The 19,359-nt window shown below is 35.0% G+C and overlaps 1 protein-coding gene and 1 long non-coding RNA gene across 2 annotated transcripts in view; both read left to right on the top strand.

The window, feature by feature from the left end:
* Positions 1-10,018, top strand: part of LOC117175249 — a 20,729-nt gene extending 10,711 nt beyond the window's left edge. The window contains exons 3-4 of the long non-coding RNA XR_004467458.1: positions 4,227-4,310; positions 9,913-10,018. This is a non-coding gene — a long non-coding RNA (uncharacterized LOC117175249). The remainder of the gene's footprint in view (positions 1-4,226; positions 4,311-9,912) is intronic.
* On the top strand, positions 10,019-18,980 carry LOC117174535. Its single transcript, XM_033363737.1, has 7 exons — positions 10,019-10,122; positions 11,620-11,742; positions 11,912-12,058; positions 13,830-14,036; positions 16,981-17,109; positions 17,524-17,670; positions 18,640-18,980. Exons 1-7 carry the CDS (start codon positions 10,047-10,049, stop codon positions 18,978-18,980), a joined length of 1,170 nt encoding a protein of 389 aa, XP_033219628.1. The 5' UTR covers positions 10,019-10,046.
* The last annotated feature ends 379 nt before the right edge of the window (positions 18,981-19,359 follow it).

Genomic DNA, 19,359 nt, shown 5'->3' with positions numbered 1-19,359 from the left:
GCAGGATTTCGCCGGGAGCGGGTGCTAATCTGGAAAATTGCACCCGCTTCCAGCGAAATCGCGGTAAAATTTCAGCCACAACCATGTCTCACGACCGTGAGACCTATAACAAAGCAACCGAACGCATTCTCGGGATGCCGATAGAGGGTCCCTGTACCAAGACTTTCTGCTGAATATGGTTACAAAAATGAATAGCCAGTCGTGGACATTTTTCCAGGGGTGGTTCTGAAGGAATTAACTCCCAAGCGGAGGCGTGAAAACCATGCCATAAGCTGAATGGCACCTGGGTGAGGTGTCTATAACGGTGACTCTGAGATATCAGGCAACCTCTCAGACTACGCAGCCTTATCCTTGAATGCGGGGCTCTACAAGGATGAACGAACCCCTTTCCCTAGCTTCTCGTGGGAACAACACGACAACACCAAACATAGTTGTAGTAAGTGCGGTTCCAAGCAACAGAACACGCTGGGCTCCCGAGAATGGGTTGGACAATAATGGCGACCACTCTAGAGCTGGGGGAGCCAATGAAGATGGATTCAATGCGATGGATCGACGGACTCTCTTGTCCTTTAGGTGGACGGAGTAACTAAATAGCGACTTTCTAGAGTGCTACGATGCGAGTTTGGTTCCTGAACGGTGTTACATGGCACGACTGCATACTCTGCGGTGCGAGAAACACCCGGAGCTATCGCACTTTTCCCATCAACGTCTGCGAAATCATGCCGAAATACTCCAAAAAAGGGGCTATGTAAGCGGAACGCCTACTCTACCATAGCCAGAACAAGCCAGCAACAGAGAAAGAGAGGCGACACTAAGACCAACAGCGGGCAGGCATCCTATAGAGGAAGAGCGATGCTTTATGACCCGGAGAAACATCAACACCCAGGTTTCTCTCAAGCCTAAAGATCTAGCTGAAATGGATGACAATTTTTGGGAACATTTTTCTGCAGAATCCGACCTCTAGGCTATCAATTGTTTTGTGTATAATGCAGCGAGAGCTTTGGCCGATGCGAACCGTAAAACAAAATCAACGGTTGATCATTAGACCAAAAGACGAATGCATCAGCTCGCCATAAAGGTAGGCTGGGCAAGACAGTACGCGTCCCGCATTCAGTGTGTGATTGACTACATCACATCTGACAGAAATTTTTCTTCAACACATCAGCATTTGGCACGTATTTTCACCTCATATATAAAGTCGGAAAAGCCAATTCCGGAGTGCTTGGTGGAAGGGCGCACAATACTCCTGCCGAAAATAGGCAACCTAGCTGACCCGAACAATTACGGGCCGACCACTTATCTGAATACATTGTATAAGATATTCACGGCTATCCTAAATGATAGGATTGTTCGGGCAATCGGACCTGTGTGATAAGAAACATTTGAACAATGCGGCTCAAAAAAGGCGTAGCAGGATATTTCCCCTTCTTATCGATAGATGTATCTGCAAAGATGCAGCATTCTTCCAGCGTGACCTTTCGATGGCCTAGGTTGATTACTGGAAAGTTTTCAATTCAACCTCCCATAGACTAAGCATCTGTCTTTTGGAAAGCTTAAAGGTTCATCCGCAAATCGTGAGATACATAGAGAGGTTGATGCCACTTTGCAAAATCAGATTTACTATCTCATCTGGAAAAAATCGTGTGACAACTAAAAAGGTCACCTTTCAGAGAAATGTTTTTCAGGGCGACTCCATGAGCCCACTTCTCTTTTGCCTCTCATTATTGCCACTATCTCTAGCACTTCGCCATTCCCAGGGGTACGTTTGCGGCAAACCTGCAGATACAAAGTACAAAATCATTCATATGTTTTACACATGGATGATCTTAAGATCTATACTACAAAAAAGAGAGCAACTACATCTAGCTCTAGGGGTTGTCGAACGATACACTAAGAAAATAGGAATGGAATTTGGGTTGAACAAATGCGCCAAGGTTTATTTGTAGCGAGGAAAACTTAATGGCATCCCTAAAGACCCGGAGCTCGTCAATAGAAGCGCTATAAGACACCTTTGCGCTGGAGAGACATATACATACCTGGGCGTGCCACAGAGCTGCATTCAGGATGTAATATCTATGAAGGATTCTGTTCTGCGACTCTAAATATCATGCCGTCAAGGTGGTCGCGAAATATTGGGTCTTGAATGTCTTCACAACAGGATTATTCTGGGTACAGAACATAGAGTCGCAAACGGATAAGACTGTCTTCTTAAAATGTTCAAGAAGCACGAAGAAGAGGGCAAAGGATCGTTTTTTTACAAAGCCGCAGAGGAAGCTGCTGAAACCCTCGGACTTAACTTCAGTGTTAGGGGTGAGAAAAATGTATTAAATCCTATATTTCTCGAGTTCTCACTGCTGAAAGCCCAAATTAAGATCCTGAAAGCGCGGATTGAAGTCTGACACGGAGGATTTCATTTTTCCATGTCAAGACGGTGTAATTTCCACCTTGAAATACTGTCACCACATTTTGAGCTACGACATTCCGGATGATAGCTGCAGGGTGTACCATGCACAACCTGAGCATCTATCACACATGCTATCTAGTTGTCCTACTCATGCAGGAAAGACCTACATCCAAAGCCACAATGCGGCACTTTCAGAGTACTTTATTACTATCTGTGTCACTCTTACGACATTAACCTTAATATCGCTCCTTTAAATGCTCCTAGGGAAATAGAATCAATTGTCGAGAATGAGAAGTGCTGTGTAATGGAACTTTCTATTCTCGACAATTGTTTCTGTTGCACACTCGAGGTATGACAAAGTTTTCCATGATTTTGAGGAGCGAACTATGTTCGTTATCGATTTTTTGGCACCAGCCGACAAGAACATCATAGCTAAGGAGAATGAAAAAAAGAGGTATAGAGACCTCATAAGAAAATTGCGACCATTGTAGCTGGAATATTCTGCTGGGATCTGGTGCAGTTTTTTAAGATTAGGGTCGCTGAATCCGAATCCGGGGTCCAAATAACCCAGTTGGTTAATTTTTTTTTTTTGAAAAACGCAAAGGTAAACGTAAAAATGACAAAAACGTCTGTCCTGCGTTTTTCGAAAGAATATGAATTAACTGGGTTATGTGGAGCTCGGATTCTGATTCAGCGACCACAAAACATAAAAATATGCTGATTTGGACCACCGGGCATGTACATTTTTTTGCAAATATATACACGCAAAATCGTTGTTTTGTCGACTTTACGTCTATTTTTGCATTTTTGCAGGGCAGACCACTTTTTTTGTGTGCCGGTGTAACTGATGACACAGCGGTGCCGTGCCATGCTCTAATCGATTAGAGCAACTTCTGCCTGGTGTATTTGTGATTACAAAGATGGCATCCAGATCGTATTTACTGAAATCAGCAGCATCCTGAGCGATTACTGCATCATGACATTCAACTATGACGTGAAACTCTGAGACATGAATCACAACGTGGTGTCTGTTTGAACCCCATCCATTTTTTAGCTTCATAAAAATGTTTCAGTGCATTTTTGTGATAATAACGAGTCATAGTCTTCAAGAAAATACTTTTTTTCGAAAAATAGAAAAGAAAGAACAACCAAAAGTATTTCCTAAACTCTCTCTTCCTCTCTTTCCGAACATTTAAAATTTACAATTCGCGACTGTAGGATTGACTTGGAGCCTTAATGAGTGCTATGAAGAGAAAGCGAGTTTCGACCCGAAATTTATCTCGACAGCCGTAGAATCCATTTAGATTGTAGTCTTTACTCTCTGTACATGCTATAACGAGGTAATACCAAGGATGAATATTGGGAGGTGAAAAGCTGAGAAGAGTGTTAACATATTAAAACAATGCTAGTGATAGTATTAGGAGTGCTTTATTGCAACATACATTAAGTAGGCGGCTGTCAGCCGGTGGTGGGTTCTGCTGGGTGGTAAGTTTCATAGCAGAGAATTAATAAGCCGGTTGCTCTGGGCGTGGCGCTAAGCTGGGTTGCGGTGAGAACGATTCCGTTTGCTGCCAGCGATGGTGCTACTATTTGAATACTGCCTCCTCTTATCTTTAAGCAGTGGTCAGAGTAATACATTATGCGGTCTCGGAAGTTCTAGAGATCCTTTTATTTTATGTTCACGATTGACTTTCATGCGTTGTAAATCCTGCAGCATCACCATACAGAAGCTTGAATAAATTAAACTGAAACGTCTGTATCATGTTTTTTCAGTGATAGTGTTCAAAATAAAAAATGCTTCCACTTCTATTTGTTCTTACAGTATCGGGTTCGCAGGGCGACCCTCCTGCTAGGCGCCACATCACAAGCCGACGTAAGCAACCAAAATTGTCGGAAATTTTGAATAGTAAGTAATTGTTTTACAACTACCTTGTTCTAGATGCGATACACAGGAAAAAATTAACTCGTTGCATTAAAGTTACTTTAGGAAGTAACTTCAGGAAGTATTATTACTTTTTAACAACTTATTTAATTTAATGAAATTTAATAAATTATCAATCAATTTCATATTGTTGATTCTTCAATTAAAATATAATTTGAATAAATGGACGGGAAATTTTTACGACTCTAATAATCATTTTATTCTTATTGAGAATGTTACGATCAAATTCTTTTAATTTCAATTATATTATTTTTGTCCCATCTTTTTCATTTTGTAACATGAGTGTCTGGATTCAGATTTCCAAATTATATGTCCATAAAAATATTTTGAATTTTTCTAAATTAGTTTGAAGGGTCATTAATAATAAAAATTTTTTAAATATATAAAGGAAAAATTATTTCAATTCTTCAATGAAAATAATATTTTTACTTATTTTTATGTTGGGGACTGATTGATTCATTATTAACTGATTAATTTTTGCACAATATTAAACTACATGAAGATTGAACTTTTATTTTGTCGTTGTTCAGGAACATGAATTAATTATTTAGTTAAAGTTTATGTAACCATTTAAATGTATATGTGACGTGCCGCCAAAGAAAGGGGGCTTACTTTAAAAAAAATTAAAATGGAGGTTTTTACACCTTTCGATAGTTTTTGAGCTGATCCTTTTAAAGAAACCATAAAAAAAATCCGAGCGTTATTATTGCTAATAGTTGAGTTGTTAGGTACCCGAGAAATCAGGCTTTTGCTCGAGAGCTCGTGATTCCGTGAAACACCTCCCACTGCTCACCACACATCTAAGCGTCTCATCTATACCCTGTCCGTGAGCTGCGTCTACGACCTATCTCTTTCCTTGAAAATGTAGTGGGAAGTGGAGAGGGAAGATTTCGTGAGTCTTCCCTCTCTCCTAAAAGTCGCATTTATCGGGTCGACTTCGATCGCTCTGAAAAATCTCACTTTTCAGAGTAGGCCCCTTTTCTTCGGTACACGTCACATATATTACAGGAATAGTATTTAATCAAGAAATTCTATATTATGCCAGGAACGCGATACGTAAAAGAAATAATCTAAATTTTTAGTATAATTATTCAATCAGAGAAGGACGTGATAAATTAAAGAATACTTATGGAGTTCAACACACGTTTCCTCGTTAATCATTACAACATGGCATACCGCTGCAATAATGTTTTGATTGATACTGAACTTTGTCTTTTATGCATCAACACTTATTGGTTTTACAATTTGTTTTTTTGGACCATTAAAAGAAACTTCATATAAAAAAATCATTGACTCCATTTTGTTTGTTTTAGGGAGAATTAAATTTCACTTTTTTCAAATCGGTTAACATTAACCCTTAACCTCAGAATTTTGAAACTGGCATTGGATTATGAATAGAAAAAGCTCGGTTTGTGAAAAAATGAAAAAAATAAGTACTTCTTTATTAACTTTTTGTAAACAAAATATCCTAAACAATCAAAACGACTTTTATCATTAGTTAATTTTGTAGTTTACTCCGTGTCTTATTATAACTAAGAATTAAAAGAAATAAACCTTAATATCATTAAAATCACCAAAGTAATGAAAGGTCAAAAAAGAATCAAAAGGATTTCTTACTCACATTTAATGGTCTCATCTAGGCAATATATATATTATGTCTAGGGATTGCACATATTGTCAGATTATACAGGGTGATTTTTTTTAACTTAAAACTTGCAAATATCTCGAAAAATAGGCAATCTATGAAAAAATGTTATGAATTAAATTTTAATCACTCTGAGGAGTACATACATTGATGTTAAAATCGGTTCCCCCACACCGTCCCCTGGGGGTGGGGATGGGTCAAGTTCGAAATCTTTAATGGGAACCCCTCAGTTTTATTACAAATTCGGATTCTTTCGATAAAAATGGGTATGATTTGTCTAAAACATTTTTCTCGTTTTGTGATAGATTGCGCTGTAATCGACGAAATTCAATTTTTCTTCATTTTACTCTTACTGAGAATGCACGCTTACGATTCTGCAATACTCGAAATTAGTCTTAAAACAAACTACTACTTTTAGCGTAACCCAGGAACAATGACGTGGACGTAGCAGTTTTCTGTTCCCTTCGGGGTGCTTGATTAACGTGAGTCCCCTTGCCTCTCACGATTCGGGGTACTCAGGGAATCATCTTTTAATTCAAGTAAGTGCTCAAAATGATGACCTTCGGCTTCAATGCACTCATCAATCCGTAATTCAAATGAATTTACACAACGGCGAGGTGATCTTCTTGAATTTCAGCACAAGTGCACATGCCCTTGTCTCACGTGTTGTTGGTTTTTTTTTGTACACTTTGTCTTTCAGATATCCCCACAAAAAGAAATCTTGTGAAGTTAGATCTGGCGATCTTGCAGGCCAATTTATCAGACCGCCTCTACCAATCCAGCGACCATTGAAATCACGATCAAGAACTTCTCGTGCTACCGCTGAATAGTGTGCCGGACAACCATTATGTTGAAACCACATGTTCTGCCGTATTTCTAAGCTCGATTCTTCAAGCAATAATGCTTGAAAAATGATACAGCAATACAGCTAATACAGCAATTTCATTATTTTATCTAGTGACTGTTGTTGTGCGGGTCTTTTCCTTAGGTTGAACACTTCCATCGGTAGTCAATTTTGTAATAGTACGATAAAATGAAGCACGTGACACAATTCTATATGGAAAACGCTGAGCACAGTGATTGTCAGCATTATCAAGATTTCTTCCAGCTTCTCCGTACACCAGAACCATTTCAATTTTTCTCGTACGGTCTGATGCTCCATTGTAAAGTAGTATTCGGAATAATCTTTGATCTGACTAAAATGAGTTTTGTCTTAAATGTATTTTTTCTAATTTACTGTATTTAAGGAAAAATAGTAAATACTTTCGTGATGTTTCGATAGCCTCCGCTGACCTCAATCTACAATAATGCCAGAGCTAAAATTTAGAAATATTCAGGAAACACTGTTAATGTAAACTTATCACTTAATAATTACTTCTCAAGAACGGACATATGTTTTGGCATGTTTTTAAAAATAATAATTACCAAAGAGGTCCGAAGCTCTATTGCCCTTATTTTTAACCGACTTCAAAAACAAGGAGGTTCTACCTATGTTCGTCGCGATGTATTTTTTTATGAGGTGGCCCGATAAATCGGCCTGCAAGAACACCAGATCTTACTTTGCAAGATTTATTTTTGTGGGGCTATCTGAAAGACAACGTGTACAAAGAAAGTCCAACAACACGTGAGAATATGATTGATCGAATTACAAGTGCATGTGCTAAAATTCAAGAAGATACACTTCTCCGTTGTGTAAATTCATTTGAATTACGGATTAATAAGTGCCTTGAAGCCTAGGGCCATTATTTTGAGCACTTACTTTAATTAAAAGATGATTTCTTGAGTACCTCGAATCGTGAGAGACGAAAGGACTCACGTAAATCAAACACCCCGAATCGTGAGAGGCAAGGGGACTCACTTTAAGCAAACACCCCGAAGGGAACAGAAACCTTCTACGTCCACCTCGTTGTTCCTGGGTTACGCTAAAAGTATTATTTTGTTTTAAGACTAATTTCAAGTATTGCAGAATCGTAAGCGTGCATTCTCAGTGACAGTAAAATAAAGAAAAATTGAATTTTGTCGATTACGGCGCCACCTATCGCGAAACGAGAAAAATGTGTTAGACAAATCATACGCATTTTTATCCAAAGAATCCGAATATGCAATAAGAAATAAGGGTTTACATTTAACATTTCGAACTTTCCCCCACGTCTATCTTCAGGGGGCTGTGTGGAGGAACCGATTTTAATATCAGTGTATGTACTCCTCAGAGTGATTAAATTTTGATTCATAACATTTTTTCATGGAGTGCCTATTTTTCGAGATATTTGAAAGTTTCAAGTTAAAAAAATCACCCTGTATACTTCGCCTGTAACATATGTACATATTTATAGATTTTTATATTATGAACTGTGTATCTTATTGGAATATAATTTTTTAAATTACGTTCCAATTGAAATGTTTTGATGTGTTGTTTATAAATGTGGTAATGATGTATCCTTAATAATATTCCGTGAACTTTTTTAGATCAGCATTTTATAATGAAGGAATAAATTTTCAGGAAAATATTGTCTGCATTTGAATTTACTATTATTTTAATTATTATTGATATTTACTTCCAGATTTATTACGTTGGTTAATTCGTGTGCTTTAAGTTTGTGTATGGTGCCTTGTCTTTCACTCCCGCGCAGAAATTCCAATTTGGATCTGATCGGGGACAGATCGGGTAGAATTTGGCCCAAATCAGGCTATCCAGGTGGGGCCAGGCTCGAAATGGAACGCGATGCCCGATCGGGGCCCAAGCGCTGCGCCCAGAGATAACCATGCCTGGCCCCGATCAGGCTGACATTAATTTATTTTTCTTATTCTTAATTAAAAGGGATTCTTAAATAAAATAATATTAAAATCGAATATATCACCTCCTTAACTGAAATTTGAGAATATAAATATCAGGTTATCTAACAGATCGCGATATGAAAAAATTGGAGTATGTCAGACACTTTTTTTCAAGCGAACGGAAAAAGTCGAACGGCGCAATTTAACAGCCAGCATTTGTGTATGATAAACCATTGAAGTATTTTGCAATATATTTTTGGTTTTAATTTCTAAATTGAAGTTGCTTTTAATTTCTATATCAAACTTAATTGTGGAAAGTTATTTTGAAATAAGTTGATTATAATATTGCATTGGCTCTTCAAGCTATTTTTACAAAAGTGAATATAAATAAGAAGGTTGTATTTACATTCCGATTGTATCAAATCACCTAAAAATACGTGAAAATAAATATTTTCATGACGTAGTTGTTGATCTAATTCGTTTTCACATTCAACAAATGAAATATTACTTTTGCTACTTTTCTTATAAATAAATAACCTCATTTCGAGGTTAGGTTTCTTCTTAACATTCTTAATAAATTTACTTATTATAGTCTTCAATACGTAATTCAGGAATATTTTGAAGTATACTATACCTACGCACTCGTCTTGTGCTCACTTTTGGCATTTTTTCCCACTTATTTTCTCACTTTTCCAAATAATAATGCAAATATTTTTGACGCTTGACACTTTACATTGAAACTTGGGCGATTTGGAGTCAACCCACTTTAGTCCCCGAAATTAATGGAGCGCCATCTACTGGCAAGCTTGGCTGTTAAGCCGGGGTCTAGAGGGGGCCAAATTTAACAACCACAAAATTGTATGCATGATCTGGCCCAAATAGAAAATAAGGCAAACATTTGGCAATTTCTGCACGGGCTGTTAATATAATAATAATAATAATCTTAAGATAAATAATTATACATTACATTGATTCACTGAAAAGAAATTCTTTCAGAACCTAATTTCAGCAAAAATGAAATATTTTGTTTTAATATTAATTTTATAATTTAATCGAAAAATTAAGAAACGCGTAAAAACCTGCGCTCATAATGCGCCTGCTTGTTTTCTAGTCCTATAATTAATATCGATTAATTACTTCTTTCAGAACCACCAGTGGCTAAACCATACGAAATAGGTGATATCAGCAATGCGCACATATATAGCTTGGGTCAAATACTGAGACATGGTGCCTATCTTGTTATAGTCTGTGCTGATACTTCTCGCCCGAATATTATTGGTATGACCGCTAGACGTTTAACTGAAGATGAGCGCATAATTTACAACAGGATTAAGCGTCGAGGGCCCTCCAACCCAGGTTCAAGTTCTAACAATTAAGCTTAGCCCTAAAAGAACTTATATAATGAATTTTATAAATAACTTAATTTTTATAAATAAATTTTATGTATAATTGAACAAACCCAAGATTATTATACACAGGAAACCAATTGCTTTGACTATAAATGCTGCGATTTTATTTATGGCTTGAAAATTTGGATTTTGAAGCTTTTAGGCTTAAGAAATAGAAGGTAGCAATTTATGAGAGCCTAACCCATTAAATACTCCATTTTTTCAAAAACTTATTGTATTCTTCCAACAAATATTTATTCATGGATTTGGCAACTACATGGCCCGAAAACGAATTTTCACTTTTTTCAAATTAAAAATCTCATATTTCATAACCGTCTAAAGTTGAAAAGCGTGCACCTCGGAAGAGAAAAAAAATCGAATTAAATTTTCTTGGAACCTAAAAATATTTTCCATTAAAAATTTCCAGGTTTTAATTCGGCAGTGTTATCGAAAGCATTTCCTTTCTCTTTTTATCAAAATTCGTGTTTCGCAGCTTCTCAAATTTCAAAAGTTTTAACTGGAATTGTAGGAATTTACAAAAGTAAAGTAATAATTTCTTGTAATGTCAAGTGTCTTTGAAGTGACTAGATTAATTTTTACAACAAAATTGATCAGATTTTTTTTGAAAATTAAAGAATAGAATATTATAAGCTAGCAGAATTAAATGATTCTAAATGTGTTCAAATTAAAATAATTTCAAATAGGACACATCCAAAATTTTACGATTCCAAACATCCTTCAAAAGATCAAATTTCAAACTGCTTAATCATGTAGTTATAATTTAGCTGTTCAAATACAACAAATTATACAACATTCAAGATTAAATTGGAAATTGTCTGATTGCAAAGTTTTTAATTTAAAATTTCTCAAATGGTTAGTATTAGTATTTGAAATTTAAAAAATAGTCGAACTTGAATAATAAACATTTTAGTTTAAAACTTTTTCACTATGTAGGTTTTAACAAATACAAACACAAAAATTTCTAAAAACTCGTGTCGTGTATATTAAAATTACAAAACTGAGACTTAAGATTAAAATTGTAGCGTACAGCAGATATTAAAAAAAAATTGTAAATGCAAATAATTGTTTGACTAATACGGATTTCAATCCGGAAAAAATAATTGTAAAATAAATGATGAAACATCAAAAGTGTCGAAAATGAAAACATCTTAATCGAAGCTTTCAAAATTATTAATTCATTGCTGTAATAATAGAGAAAAAAAATGTTTGAGCGAAAACTTTGTGTATTTCTTAGTATACTGTGTTAATAGAACTACCAATTGTAAATTGGTATCATTTTTGTAAATACATGACCCAACCAGGTAAAAATACTGTAACGTAAAACGGCCTGTATAGATTCTATAAAATCATTCTTACTTTTTATAATTTGTTTGAACTAAGAAACAATTTTTGGACTTCAGAAAAAATATTAAAATTTTATCTCTTGGTTAATTATTTTTTACAGATGCATACCGAATACCGCCAATCCGCTGTAACGAAGGAGACACACTGTGGCGAAAACATGGAAAAAACTGGTCAAACGTTGGAGTACTTATCCACGGAAAGATGTATTCACTTGATAAAAAAGGTAGTTTAGAAACTAATATATATATATATATATATATAGTGTGGAGTATTTTATGCTCTTGTATTACATGGAACTATTTTACAAGTAGTAAAATGCCTAGCAGTTCTAACCTAGTGTTGTTTCACATTCTTTATCTTAATTAATGACTATAATTTACAAACACAATCAGGTGGTGAACGCGCACTTGTGGAACCTATAGAGGGTGATATAATACAGCGCCTTCCATCTCCGGGGTCCAGTCCACAACATGTTCAGCATATTGGGACATTCTGGAGACATATGTGGCTCATACCGGCTCTACTTCTTAAACCTGGAGGTAATGTAAAACCTAAAATAATCGCCTTCCCTAGGATTTTTTACCTGACCTTCGCTATATTTGTTTCATTGGAAACTGGAGAAGAGTAATAAGAAAAATATGCAATTACATAATGACATGTGATTTTCAACAATTAAATTAATCTATCTTATTCTATGTTTCAATTTAATTAATCAATCTCTTTATTTGTATATATTACAGACATAGCTTATAATCCAGGCATTATATATAATACCTGGGCAATAAATATAATGCATGACCATTTAAGGCTAACTATGTAATCGAATTTATTATATACATTGCATATATATATTGCATTTATATACTCGAGGCCTGACATGGTTCTTCTTGACTTCGAGAAGCGAACCATGTTCGTTATCGAATTTTCGGCACCAGCTGACAAAAACATCATAGCTTTTGCTGGATCGTCGTATTGATTCCTTTACAGACTTTAACCACCTATCTCATGGTTGTGAGACGTGGTTATGGCTGAAATTTTACCGCGTTTTCGCTGGAAGCGGGTGCAATTTTTCAGATTAGCACCCGCTCCCGGCGAAATCCTGCGATTGTCCTTATGACAAATTTTTAAATATATATAGTCCCTAGGAATCATATATAATGCCCAACACATTCCACAGAAAGCACGTAATACTCTTTGATATACATATGCCAAGGCATTATATATAATGCCCAGCAGAAACCAGGTAAAGTATGTAATACATTTTCTCAATTTCAGAAATTTTGCCTTATTATTTTTATTGCTTTGGTGACCTTAAAGATATCAATATTAATAACTGATGTCATTTCAAATAAAAACATTTTTTTAATCAAAACTTCACAAAAAAAAAACATTAATTTTAACTATGTTTTTTTAAATTGAGTTTTTTTCTGACCGTCGCGTCGCTTCTTACCAATTTTTGAAAAATGATTGCATTTTAATGAATGACGGCTTATTTTTCCAGGAAAAAATTCTCTACAACTATATTGTTTTCAAGTTTAAAATTCAAAACAGTAGAATTGCAAAGAATGATTTCCCAGAAAAAAATAAGCGTTCATGTATGAAAATGTAATAATTTGTTAAAAATCGGTAAGAAGCGACAATGTTTTTTTATTTGAAATGAAATCAGTTATTATATTTTTTTCTTAAAATCATAGAAACACTATTTTTTCAAATATCTGACTTTTGGCACGGCACATTTGTTTTTGAAAAATCCAACAATTGATTGAAATTTTGTTTTCTAAAAATATTTATTTTTAACTGCGTCTTATTATGCAAAATTAAACAAATCAATCTTGATATCTTTGAAGTCACCACAGCAATGAAATTGGAAAAAAAATTTTCTTAAACAGAGAAAATTTATTACACACTTTGCTTTTGAAGTCGACAGTGAGTTTCGAATAAGAAACGCTAGGGATACGTTTTCAACAAAATGTTATCAGTATTTAAATTCATAATTATGTTAATTATTATTGATATTTACTTCCAGATTTAACATGTTGGTTAAGTCGTATGCTTCAAATTTTCCGACGTCTTGCCCTTTACTGTCAATATAATAGTGATCGTAAATGAAATGATTCTAAGTTACATTGAATCACTGCAAAAAATTAGTTCGGAATCTTATTTCAGCAAGAGCGAAATATAATCATTTTTGTATTGATAATAATTTTATATTTTAATCTGAAGATTACGAAAGACAAACAAATCTGCCCTTTTGGCACGCCTGCTGGTTTTCTAGTCCCATAATAAATATCGATGAATTATTTCTTGCAGAACAATTGGTTGAACCATATGAACTGGGCGATGTCCTCAATGTTCACCTATATCCCGAGGGTCAAATACTGAGACATGGTCCCTATCTTGTTGTATCCGTTATTCATTCTAAAAAACCGACTACTAAATCTACAGGATTTAGACCTTTGAGTGATGATGAGCTCGTGATTTACGACAGGATTGAGAGTCGAGAGCCTACCTCCCCAGGTACAAGTTCTACAAATTAATCTTAGCGCTAAGAGAAATTAAATAATCAATTTTATAAATACCACCATTTTTGACAGTCATCCTACTGGCAAATAGTATCGAACCACTGTACCCGATGACTTATTGAATGTTAGCTTTCACTTTAAAAGGTGACAGTGCCATCCAAATTATAGCGAAACGAAAATACAGTGAAACTCACAGTAAAAAAAAAGTGTTCAAAATGATACCGAAATCAATATCATTTTGATATGCAACAAAAATTATACCGAATTCAAGAGTATTTTGATTGGCCGGAGTGAATGGTCGACTTTTGAGATCATAATTATCTGATTCGGAATCATGTATAAAGTCAAACCAAGATGGCTGACGTTTATAGAGTACTTTAGCTCATATGCAAGATTTTTATGGTTTCTGATCATGCAGTGTAATAGAAAAGTTGAAAAAATAATGAAATCTGATATTAGAAAATATTACCTGTCAACTGTAGTTGTCACTTATGCGCAGTTAGTAGATACAATTTTTAGGTTATATCGTTATCACCCTAGCACCAATAACTGGCGGCCATTTTGTTTAGTCTGACAAGTGAAACACTATATAAGATAAAATTGATCTGAATGTATAGATCATTATGATCTCGAGAGTCAAATGATCGTTGGAGGAAAATGCTCTGCAAGAAAATTGATCCTTTTTTTTACTGTGCTCTGATATAGGGCCTCCTCATATAGTTTTTCGGATATTTGACGACGCGCCGCACGTAGGAGTAAAAGGAGCCCTATTGAAATTAACTTGGACTTCTGTAGAATAAACTATGAAGTGAGAAAACCAAAAAAGAAACTTACGAATTTTAGAGAGTTTTGTACGTCATGTTTAACTCTTGGCAAGAGGCTTAAAGTTAATTTATGCATTTAATATTCTCTCAAAGCGATTTTTAGGATTTTCGCATGCTCGCGCAAAATTTATTAGTTTATAAGCCAGTAGAGAGTTTTCAATATGCAATGCCTAAAATGAAATGTTGCGTACTAAACATCACGTTTGTGAAATTTTAAATGAAGAAATTTATTTTCCTAGCTCTTGCCAAAAATTTAAGTTTAAGTATAAAATTCCTCAAAACTTGAAACTCTTTATTTGTGACAAATAAAAAACCTCTGAACCTTAAATTTAAGAGGAATTTCCATTCTTCAATTGGAACTTGATCAACACCTATAATATTTTCAAGTGTCTCAAAAAAATATTTTTATTTACATTTTGGACGGCTTTATCACCTTTCAAAGTCAAGAATAATTTTTAATAAGTTTGTAAACGTTTGTAACGTAAAACGTTCATAACAAAATGCCGCAAATTTTGCCAAAAAAATTAAATTAAACAAATTTTTATATTAACTAAATCAGAATTCAAAGAAAATCAATTCAATTCGAATGTATGAGTTGAAAAAGGTTGTACGGATTCTTTGAAATCATTCTCACTGTGCATAATTTTTTTGAACACAGAAACGGTGTTCATTATTTATTGCCAAAAAAGGTCAAATGCTCGAGTTATAAATACAAATTTGCGTATTTTGTTGGCGTGAAGTTCAAACCGAGGTTCTGTTACTTTCTTGTAAATAATTACGCAACAAGCAGTAGGAGAATTGAATAAAAATGTACATATTGACAAAAAATAAATTATTATTTAAATTGTATACTTTTATAGCGCCTAAATAATTCTAGATTTAGTTCTCGTATTTTTAATTATAATTTAAATAAGTATTTTTTTAATTAATGAAGTTAAACTTATTTTTATAAATAATAATAATGTTAAAATGATATCAGAATATTTAACTTGAATGATAAATTAATGCTTTGAAAAATATTTCAAACTTTCTAGAATAATGTCTAGTAATAGAAAATTTGATCAAATAGTTTTTATTTTAATCAAATTAAATTTGTACATTTTCCTAACGTTTTTTTTTTAATTTAGTTAAATCTGAGGATGCTATTATTACGCGTATAGAAAGACCTTTTCATCCTAAATATCGAACAACTTCATGCGTGGGGAATTTAGAAATTATATGCTCTACTTTTCTAATAATCTTAACATGCCTATGCCCCACTATGTATTCTTATTAAGGTACGAATTAATCAAGATAAAAAGTTATATTGTGAACAAACGCGGATATCTCGAGCATTCACAGTAGTGATTCTTGTGTATTTTTAAATTGACACATGGCCTTACATAACCTAAAAATACACAGGAATAACTGCTGCGCATTCCATAGATATCCGCGTTCTGCCACCACTGACTGGGGCTGGGGGATAAGCTATCTCTCTCGCACAGCAACATTATTGGTCTTTTTAATTTTGTTCCATAAATAGCTCTTCACTTGCGCATACATATACACTATTTAACCTTCATTTAGAGGGGAGCGTTAAACAGCCAATCAGTTCGCTGCGCGAGAAAGATACCTTATCCCGCTAAATCATAGTCTATCTCTTTTATTTTTCAAATAACTCTGCCATTGCCGGGTTCCCTCCAGTTATCTATGCGCTAAGATTTCTAATATTAAGTGTTTTAAGTTGTGGCGTCAGCTGGCAAGATGTCTGTACGATGAGGGCCAAGAAATAATACAAATCCCAGAGGATAAAACTTAATTTAGTTTATAACTTGAGAAAAAATATTTTTCATAATTGCAAAAAAATATTAATTTTAGTATTTATTGAATAGCTATTAAATAGTTAAATAGTCTGAACACACTTATCGTCAAAAATAATTATTTTCCAAGTTATTATAAAAATAAAGTTTAGTTCCATGTATTTCGTATTATTGTTTGCCCCTCAGCTTGCAGACATCTTCGATATCCCCACCTAATCTGAAATACCTAATGGCTCAATTTTACAAATTGCGAACAACGCACCTTCTAAACTTCAATGACCGTGACATACAATTAGCAAAGCTCTCAATTTTACAGATGAATATCGATTACCGCCAGTTCACTATATGAATGGGGATACACTGTGGCAAGAACTTGATGGACACTGGCATCAGGTTGGGATAGCTGCTTCCGGAAATATGTACACAATAAAATCATTTAATAAAGGTAAATTAAAGCTAAAATATAATTTTTTAAATGAAAGTATTCTCCCCAGAAAGACTATTCTTTTCCCTAAATATGGTGCATTTTGTGCCATATAACTATTTCACAAGTACATTTGAACTCCAAAGATACGAGAAATTGATGAACCGACAACTCCAAAAATACGAGTGTGAATTTCAAGCCCTTAGATTCCGGAGTTAATGCGTGAGAACTTCTTCGTATTCTGTGTGGCTACTATACCTGCTTTACTAAAAGCTTTGCATATCCGATCATGACCAAGTAATGCGTGAGAACGCTCGTATCTTTGGAGCTCGCAATTTTGGAGTTCGAGTGTAGTAAAATGCCTGGTAGTTCTGATATAATGATTTTTCGTGTTCTTTAACTTAATTGATGACTATATTTCACAAACACAATCAGGTCGCAAATACATCATTATAAGGCCTGTCGATGGTGATGTATTGAAGCGTCCTCCACATCAGGGGGCTCCTGTAGAGCAGCACATCGTTATTGCAACGTATTGGAGACATATATGGCTCGTACCAGCTCTGCTTCCTAAAGCTGGGGGTAATGTGAACACAAAAATACAATTTTAAACAAAGATACTAGAGAGATGTGCCTATAGTGTTTTAAATCAGTTACATTTAATTTTTTTGGATCAATATTAAATTTTTAGGCTACAGCATGAAAAATGCAAAATATATATTTTTCACCACTAGTGTAGAATAATTTACTTACTAGATTCTAAATACGTACCTGTTAATGGTGAAAACAATAAACGTTCGTATTTTTCTTACAGAAGACTGATCACTTAAATAGTTTAGAAAAGATTTGGCTCCTCCTGAGGGTTTTTTCCTCAAGTGGGTTTTTCCGGCCAGGATGCACTAAAGCACAATCGTATGGAGGTGCAGGCAAATGCAGGAGCCTATGAAAATGTAGATATCTAATAAATAATACTTCTTGTAATCCTACTTTTTTATTCCTAAACTCATTTTGCAAACCTTCACCTCGTTGGGCTCCAGGTTTATTCGACAGCCGTACCAGTCAAATAAAAATATTTTTCAACTATTTATTTATTAGTATAAAATATATTTATTTATTAATGTTCAAACAAATATGCTTTTAAATCAGTGCGCCGATTTAAAAATATTTCATCTTAGGCTTACCTTTAAAATAGGTAGGTTGAAGCGAGTGAACAATGAAATTGACATAAATAAGTGGATGAAAGTCGAAAGTTGACCCATCAGCTGCTGGCGGTACATTATGGTACCACGCGTTTTATCTCTGTGGCATTAGTTAAATCAGCTGAGTTTCAATTAATTATTTGAACTATTAGTTATTTAATTAATTAGTCAAATTAGTAAATGATGGAAGCATTTTTTGAAGCGATGGCTAAGCAACGCACTTAGGACAGGCGCATGGGAGGCTTTGCATATAATATCAGGACTAAGACTAAACAATTGAAGAAGCTAGCCTGGAGGTCCCGATAAGTGCTATAACATAGAAGTGCTGTGACAATTGTGATATGGATTCCAGAAGATCGGAAGATCGTTCAGTCCGTTCACGTGATCGGCACAGCAGACAGTGACGATCTGAACATTCTATGGCTCATTGTGAACGTTACCGAAGCAGATCTCCTCATGGGCATCGTAGAGAACGTTGAAGCAGGAGCCGATCGAGAGACATCTCGAGATCTGGAGAACGTCGTAGACGAAGACGCGGTACCAGGAGCCGATCGATATCTGGAGAGCGTGGAGGAAGTAGACGCCACACCAGGAGTTGCAGCTGATATATGTCGAGATCAAGCTCTGCTAGCAGAATTCTGGAAAATGCAGGACAGGGTGAGTCAGATTTTGCTGCATTGGCCGAGGTGCTGACAGCTATTGTCAAAACAGGTACGAAGAAAACAAATCGTTACATAAATAAAAAGGTTTACCCCGAAATTGATCCGTAAAAGAAAGATTTATCGGCAAAGGAATGGTTACAGAGAGTAAACATGTATTCTATGATGTATGATTTAAACGTTGCAATTAAAATATCTTTGGCTGTATAGAAGTTAAGAGGGATAGCGAAAGGTTGGTATAATGGGCTTAATTATATTCCTGTAAGTAGGGTGGCATTTATCGTGGCGGTTGATAGACAATTTTCAGGGGAACAAAATTTTAATCAACTGCTTTAGTAAATTGCGCGAGTAACTCAGACTCGGATAAATGCTCCCTCGTGGATCTCCTCTTAACTAAAAGTTGAATGAAATTG

Source organism: Belonocnema kinseyi, chromosome 6, assembly GCF_010883055.1.
Source record: "Belonocnema kinseyi isolate 2016_QV_RU_SX_M_011 chromosome 6, B_treatae_v1, whole genome shotgun sequence".
NCBI classification, from domain to species: Eukaryota; Metazoa; Arthropoda; class Insecta; order Hymenoptera; family Cynipidae; genus Belonocnema; species Belonocnema kinseyi.
The sequence above is the reverse complement of the archived record's forward strand: the minus strand, read 5'-3'. Positions and strand labels throughout refer to the sequence as shown.